Source organism: Dipodomys ordii, unplaced genomic scaffold (assembly GCF_000151885.1).
Source record: "Dipodomys ordii isolate 6190 unplaced genomic scaffold, Dord_2.0 Scaffold33, whole genome shotgun sequence".
In the NCBI taxonomy this organism is placed as follows: Eukaryota; Metazoa; Chordata; class Mammalia; order Rodentia; family Heteromyidae; genus Dipodomys; species Dipodomys ordii.
Genome location: NW_012267249.1, coordinates 6322436 through 6330992, shown reverse-complemented (window position 1 = coordinate 6330992; position 8557 = coordinate 6322436). Strand labels below are relative to the sequence as shown.

Here is an 8557-nt window from a genome sequence, read left to right as displayed (position 1 = left end):
GGCTGGCTTTGAACCATTATCCTCAGATCTCAGCCTCCTGAATAGCTAGGATTACAGGCATGAGCCACCAGTGCCTGGCTTATTTTACTTTTTTTTTTTTTTTTGCTGCAGAAAAGGTATAAATATTTTCTTGTGGGCTGGGAAGGTGGCTCAGTGGTAGAGCACTTGCCTTGCATGCATGAGACTCTGGGTTCGATTCCTCAGCACCACATAAGCAAAAAGAAAAAAAAAGCCAGAAGTGGTGCTGTGGCTCAAGTGGTAGAGCACTAGCCTTGAGCTCAATTGCTGAGGGACAGCGCCCAGGCCCCACGACCGGACCCAAAAAAAATATTTTCTTGTTTGTGTGATTCTAAACTCTTATGTGCTTATCTTGTGATGAATTATATGAATCACTCTTGTGATACTGACTTTTCTCTTTGTATCTAATAGACAGATATGCTGATACTCAGCTGTGATCTGATAACAGATGTTGCCTTACATGAGGTTGTGGACCTGTTTAGAGCTCATGATGCATCACTTGCCATGTTAATGAGAAAAGGACAAGATAACTTAGAACCAGTTCCAGGTCAAAAGGGGAAAAAAAAGACAGGTAAGGAAGATTGGGGCTTATTTTTTGTTGGATTTTATAAGTGTTTTTATCATTCATGCTTTCATTTAAGAAACATTTGATAGGGACTGCAATGTACTATGAATACTGTACTAGGAGTTGATGACATAAAGTCAAGTAAGATACATCCAGGTGCCAGTGTCTCACGCCTATAATCCTAGCTACTTAGGAGGCTGAAATCTGAGAATCACTGTTCAAAGCCAGTCTAGGCAGAAAAGTCTCTGTGAGACTGGAAGTGGCGCTGTGGCTCAAGTAGAAAAGCATTATCCTTGAGTGCAAAGAGGCTCAGGGACAATGCCCAGGCTCTGAGTTAAGCCCACAACCACCACCAACAAAATAATAAAATAAAATCCCTATAATTAGAGGCATGGTTCAAGTAGTAGAGCTTCAGCTGTGAGCAAAAAACCTGAGCCAGAACATGATACCCTGAGTTCAGGCCCCAGGACCAGCACACACACACAAAAAATATACTATAGAATCTAATTAAAAGCTAGAAGTTGGACTGGAAAGATGGCTCAGTGGTAGAGCGCTTGCCTTGCATGCATGAGGCCCTGGGTTCAATTCCCCAGTACCACATAAGCAAAAAGAAAAAAAGCGGAAAGTGGCGCTGTGGCTCAAATGATACGCTAGCCTTGAGCTGAAGAGCTCAAGTGCCTAGGCCCAGAGTTCAGGTCCCACGTCCAGACCCCCCCCCAAAAAAAAAGCTAGAAGTACTTTTTGAGACAAGAACTGTGTCTTCTGTGTCTTTATGTGTGCGTGGGTGAATGTGTGCGTGTGTGGGTGCGTGCGTGCATGCGTGTGTGTGTGTGCGCGCGTGTGTGTGTGTGTGTGTGTGTGTGTGTGTGTTGACCTGGGCACTGTTGCTGAGCTTTTTTGTTCAAGTCTAATACTCTACCACTTGAGCCACAGCTCCACTTCTGTTTTTTTGTTGCTTAATTGGAACTTAATGTCTCACAGACTTTCCTTCCCAGGCTGGCTTGAAACTATTATCCTCAAACTGCTGCCTCCTAAGCAGTGAGGATTACAGATGTGAGTCACCAGTGCTCAGCTGTAAGACTCAAATAATTGAACACATATGTACTTGTCTTTTAATATCCATGAGAGATTGATTCTAGAACCCATGATTACAAAGCATATGTATACTTGCATGCTCATACATATATGTTTTACTGTGTACACACACTGCAAAATCCATGTATACTCATTTCTTTATATAAAATGGTATGTATAGTGTTTGCATATACATGTTATATACCTCTCCCAGATATTTACAATCTAAATTACCTGTAAAGCCTGAAAAAAATTTAAGTATTGTGTAAATAGTTGTTATCTTATATTTTTTAGGGAATAATAACGGAAAAAAGGCTGTATATGTTCTGTACAGAAACAGGTTTTTTTTGACAGTATTTAGGTTTGAGCTAATGCCTTTGTACTTTGTAGGCAGTTACTTGAGCCGTGCCCCAACCTTAACAGTTTCATTTTTCCAAGTAGTTTGCATCTGTGATTGACTGTGTCACTGGATGTGGAACTTGAGACTACAAAGGACTAACTGCAACTAAGAAACATTTAATTAAAATCAGTGTTTTATAATTTGAAATCATCCTTATCTTCTAGAAGTATAATTAATTTTAAAAATTTCCTAGGATTATAGTAGTAGCATTTGGTTTTTAATCTTTAATGCATTATGCTAACTTTACCAGACTACAAAGAATAGGAACAACACTCTAGTTCAGTCAAGGATAGAGAATTTGAGTTTATGAACTGTTGATTTTTGTCTAGAACATGGCATCTGATTGTTTTTGCCACAGTATTTAATGCCTTAACTGATTCTGTATCTAGATTATTTTTTATAGCTGAATTTATACCCAAAAGTCTTTTTAACATTCACATCTTTGGACTGGGAATGTGGCTCAGTGGTGGACTATTAGCCCAGCATTTGTGAGGTCCTAGAGTTGATCCCCAGCACTGTCAAATGACAAACAAAAAAGACAGCATAAGCCAAGCAACAAAATATGGTTAACAGAAACTTCTGAATGCTGGTGGCCCATGGCTATAATCATGGCTACTTAGGAGGCTGAGACCTGGAGGATCGCAGTTCAAAGCCAGCTTAGACAGAAAAGTCTTAGAGACTCCTTATTCGATTAACCAGCAAAATGCTGGCTGGAGGCATGGTTCAAGTGAAAGCACTGGCTGTCATCAAGAAAATTGAACAAGATAACAAGACTTGGGATTTTTGTTTTTGTGCCAGAACTGGCAGACATAAAAAGACACATTTTTCATCCTGCAGTTTAGATATCACATTTCTTGGAAACATGGGTTACACACACCCACAGTGTTCTTCAGTGACTCACATACAGATGGATTGCTTGTTTGAATGTCTCATTTTCCTCAATAGAAACTGTTTGTAGCCCCCTGTCTGGGGTAAGATCATCTTTGCATGATCTTTAGGATTGCCTATACTATTCCACTTAACAAGGACTGTGTTTTTTCTTCTGACTTGGGTTATCTAGTAAAGCCTCATGTAAATCTTGCTTCTCTTGGTTGCTTAAATTTATCGTACAGATATGAGAACAGAAGGGTAGTTCCCTAAGACACACATGACTGATATTAATGTTGTTAATCTCTCCTTCCTCTTCTGAAAACAATCTCAGTGAGCATCTCTGTTCCATTTTCATACATGTGCATAAAATATTTTGATCATATTCACTCTCTTTTATCCTCTCTTTATCTTCCTCACTTCTAGTACCTATGTTGTGGGCAGGACCTGGTTTACATTCCTATTAATTGCTACCAATTTTTGTTAAGTTCATGTTAGTTGTTCAAAGGGCTTTTAACAGCATACTATTTTTCACATGTACAGATTGTACTTTAATCAGATTGATCCTTTGCCTATTCATGCTTACTCTGGTCTGCCCCTTATTATTCAACATCTATTTTACTTTTGTCCCTTGAGTTTTGTTGCAATGTTAAAAAGTATTGTTGGGCCAAGCACTGGTGTAGCTCATGCCTGTAATCCTAGCTACTCAGGAGTGTGAGATCTGAGGATTGTGGTTCAAAGCCAGCCAGGCAGAAAAGTCCATGAGACTCATCTCCAATTAACCACCAGAAAGCTGGAAGTGGCGCTGTGTCTCAAGTGGTAAAACACTATTCTTTTTTTAAATTTTTTTATTGTGAAAATACCGTACAGAGGGGTTACAATTACATGGGCAAGATAACGAGTACATTTCTTATCAAGCATTGTTGCCTCCTCCTTTGTTTCCCCTTCCCATATCCCCCCCCCCACTCCCCTCACCCGATCTCCCCCTCCCAACACCAAAGTTGTAAAGTTTGTTTTTTGACATAACAATTTGTACATCTCATTGTTGCAATGGGTCCACCTGTATCCCTATTTAAACAATTTGGGTAAAACACTATTCTTGAGCTGACAAGCTTTGAGACAGTGTCCAGGCCCAGACTTCAAGCCCTATGACTGCCCCCCGCCAAAAAAAAAAAAATTCAAGACCAATATCAAAGACCAAAGACCTCTTTTCTCCTAGGATTTTTTTTTCTCTCTTTTTTTCCTTTTTTTCTTTTTCTTTCTTTCTTTCTTTTTTTTTTTTTTTTTTTGCCAGTCCTGGGGCTTGAACTCTGCCTGGGCACTTGCCTGAGCTTCTTTTGCTCAAGGCTAGTATTCTGCCACTTGAGCCACAATGCCATTTCTGGCCTTCTCTCTATGGTACTGAGGAATTGAACCCAGGGCTTCATGCATGCTAGGTAAGCACTTTACTACTAAGCTCATTCAGCCCCTCTCCTAGGATTTTGATGGTTTCATATACTAGGTTTGAACATTTTATCTTTTTTTTTTTTTTTCACTAGTCCTGGTACTTGAATTCAGGGCTTGGGCACTGCCCTGAGCTTTTTACTTAAGGCTAGTGCTCTACCACTTGAACCATTCCCCCACTCAGATTTTTGGTAGTTAATGGGAGATAAAAGTCTCACAGATTTCCCTACCTTGGCTTGGCTTTGAACTGCGATCCTCAGATCTCAGCCTCCTGAATAGCTACAATTACAGACATGAGCCACTGAAGCCCAGCTATTTTATCATTTCAAGTTTATTTTGTATATGCCCAATTTCTTACTGACAGGAACATTCTATACTTTGTCTATGTATGTGTTATATCAATGCCATACTGTATTGGTTATTATAGCTTTGCAGTAACATTGTAAATCAAGAAGTAAAATATATGTGATTTTTTTTCTTTCTCAGAATTACTTTGGTTATTTGGAGGATTTGGTGGATCTCTATAAATTTTACCATTGTATTTTTCAATTTATATAAAAAATTCCTGGGGGTTTTGATAAATATTGTGTTGAATCTGTCTATACTCTTGAATAATGTGCATATTTTAACAATATGAATTCTTATTGTTATGATTTTAAAAAAAAACAGGTTTTGATCCTTTCCTCTGCCCCCTATACTGGGGCTTAAATTCAGGGCCTCGGGCTTCGTCCTTGTGCTTATTTACTCAAGGCTGGTGCTCTACCACTTGAGCCACAGCTCTATTTCTGGCTTTTTGCTGGTCAACTAGAAATAAGAATCATCGATTTTCCTGCCTGGGATGGCTTCAAATCATGACTCTCAGATCTCAGCCTCCTGAATAGCACCACTGGTGCTTAGTTCTTTCTGGAACTGAGACTTATATGAAGTTTCTATAACAGCCATCTTTTCAAACAAGCTGACTAAAGGAGGGTATACTTAGGGGAGGAATCTAAAGGCCTGTCTCCTCTGAACAACTAATGTCCTGTGTATCAGAATGAATACCAGGAAGTAGAAACATATTTTGGGGGGTCACAAGAATGGAGGGAGAAGAGTGAGCAAATGCAATCATTATATCCATTGCACATTATGTAAATAATGAACTATGTAACTTGAGAGTAGGGATGGGATAGGGAGAATGAAGGGAGATGTGATATTGACCAAGAAGCATTGTACTCGTGATCTGATTTATGGAATTGTAATCCCTTTATACAACTACTTAATAATTTAAAAAGAATATCGATGATACTATATATATACATATATATACATACACATTCGCAAATGTATTTTTTAAACTTGTATAAAAATAGGGGCTGGGAAGGTGGCTCAGTGGTAGAGCGCATGCCTTGCATGCCAGAGGCCCTGGGTTCAATTCCTCAGCACCACATAAGCAAAAAGAAAAAAAGCTGGAAGTGGCCCTGTGGCTCAAGTGGTAGAGTGCTAGCCTTGAGCTGAAGAGCTGAGGGACAGGGCCCAGGCCCAGAGTTCAGGCCCCATGACCGGACCCAAAAAAAAAAAAAAACACTTGTATAAAAATAAAGATTTCCTTCTTTCCAATTTCAGTGAAAAGATAGTAAGGTTTTTTTTGTTTGTTTGTTTGTTGCAGATAATCTGTTTACTAAGTGCTTCTATATACTTCTATGCAAAATTGTTTTTCTTAGCACTGAGGTTTGAATTTAAAATTCCACACTTACTAAGTCCCTTGTTTTACTGATTATTTTCGGTTTTTTGGTTTTTTTTTGGGGGGGGGTGTCCGATCATGGGGCCTGAACTCTGGGCCTGGGTGCTGTCCCTTAGCTCTTCAGCTCAAGGCTAGCGCTCTACCACTTGAGCTACAATGCCACTTCCGGCTTTTTTTTTCTGCTTGTGTGGTGCTGAGGAATCAAACCCAGGGCCTCATGCAAGGCAAGCGCTCTACCACTGAGCCACCTTCCCAGCCCTTACTGATTATTTTCAAGTTAGGATCTCTTTATGCCCAAGCCTGCCTGGACTACAATCTATTTGTGGTTCCTTTGTCACTAGAATGACAGGTATACACCACTATGCCCAGCCATTGATTGAAACCAGTCTTGAAAATTTTTCAGCCTGTACTGGGGTCAAACCATGATCTCCTGATCTCTGCCTTTTCAAGTAGGTAGGATTAGAGGCTTGAGCCAGTAAGCCCAGCTTTGATAGATGTTTAATACTATTAAGGCTTTAAGTCACAAATAATTATTGAATGTTATCTCTGTGATGTCATTATATCTCTTGGAATATTTGAAATATAGATTAAGTTCTAGAAAACTTCTATTTAATCCATTCCAGTTGTCTATAGTATTTCTTAAACTTCTCAGCTCTCAGAATTACATAGTATTAGTCCAGACTAGAATCATTACATACTAGTGTGCTCCATAACCAAGAATGAAAGGTCTCATGCTGTCACCTGTCAATCAGCTGAGCTTCCTTAGTACTGATAGATGGTCTAAACCTGTATCACTTTCATGTTGGCTTCATTTATTTTTTTAAAACTGTTCTGTAGGACTGGGAATATGGCTTAGTGGAAGAGTGTTTGCCTAGCATGCATGAAACCCTGGGTTCGATTCCTCTGTACCACATAAACAGAAAAGGCTGGAAATGGTACTGTGGCTCAAGTGGCAGAATGCTAGCCTTGAGCAAAAAAAGCTCAGGGTCAGTGCCCAGGCCCTGAGTTAAAGCCCAGGACTGGCAAAAACAAAAAAAACTGTACTGCAAAGTTCCTATTTGAGTTTCTGCTGTTCTGTTTACTCCTCTAAGTCTCCATCCCCCTCCCCCCCCCCCCCCCCCCCCCCCCCCCCCCCCCCCCCTGCCATCCCACTGCTGTTTTTTGTTAGAATCTCTACAGAATCAAATCTGAACCTCTGCAAGGTGCTGGTGGCTCACACTTATAATCCTAGCTACTCAGAAGGCTGAGATCTGAGGATCAGGTTCAAAGTCAGCTCAGGAAAGCAAGTCCTTGAGACTTATCTCCATTTAACCACCAGAAAACAGAAGTAGAGCTCTGGCTCAAAGTGGTAGAGGGCTAGCCTTGAGTGGAAAAAAAAACTCAGGGACAGCATCCAGGCCTTGAGTTCAAGCCCCACAACCCACAAACGTACAAATAAAAATCTGAACTTATTATGCCTGAAGGAATATATACAGAAATAAGTTCAAACAGGATAGGATTCATGTGATAAGTACATTAGTAGGAACATGCACACAATAAAGATACAATTATTGCCTAATTCTGTAATGAAGAAATTCATGTAAAGGCATATATTTTATAAGATAGAAATAATTTACCTCTGTGCTACCCAGGTAGTTGGTATAAAACTGTATCTCTGATTTGCAACAACACTGAACTTTAATGCAGTCATGGAGTATAGGACATACTATATATAAAACTTACATTAAACCTTACAAAGGGAACAGAGATAATTAAGATTTGTTCTCAAGCTGGGCACCAGTGGCTCACACCTATAATCCTAGCTACCTAGTAGGCTGATATCTGAGGATCACAGTTCAAAACCAGCCCAGGCAGGAAAGGGCAGAAAAGTCCATGAGACTCTTATCTCCAATAAACCACTCAGAAAACTGAAGTGGTGCAGTGGCTCAAGTGATAGAGCCCTAGCCTTGAGCTGAAGAGATAAGAGACAGCGTTCAGGCCCAGAGTTCAAGCCCCAAGACAGACAAAAAAAAAAAAAAAAAGATTTGTTCTCAAGCTAAAAGTCATTGAGTGGGGCCTGATAATTTTCTTTCTGTGGCTCAAGTAGTAGAGCACCAACCTTAAGCAAAAAAAGCTAAAGGATCAGCACCCAATCCCTGAATTCAGGCTCTAGAATCTGTACATAAACACATACTCACAAAAGACAAAAACAGCAGACAAATTCATCTTTATAGTAAGCATTTTCCTTAGACCTATATTCTCTTTGTAAGATATTAAAAGATTACTTTAAGCCAGGCAGGGTGGCTCATGCCTGTAATCCTAGTTATGCAGGAGGCTGAGGATCACGGTTCAAAGCCAGTCTGGGCAGGAAAGTCCCTATGAGACTTTTTTTTTTTTGTCGGTTGTGGGGCTTGAACTCTGGGCCTGGGCGCTGTCCTTCAGCTCAAGGCGAGCGCTCTACCACTTGAGCCACAGCTCTATTTCTGGCTTT

At 40.1% G+C, this 8557-nt stretch overlaps 1 protein-coding gene across 1 annotated transcript in view; it reads left to right on the top strand.

The window, feature by feature from the left end:
* The window catches only part of Eif2b3 (eukaryotic translation initiation factor 2B, subunit 3 gamma, 58kDa), a 68098-nt gene that overhangs the window by 31852 nt on the left and 27689 nt on the right, over nucleotides 1-8557 (top strand). Inside the window, exon 4 of the mRNA XM_013016790.1 lies at nucleotides 430-589. Coding sequence (XP_012872244.1) covers nucleotides 430-589 — 160 coding nt within the window. The remainder of the gene's footprint in view (nucleotides 1-429; nucleotides 590-8557) is intronic.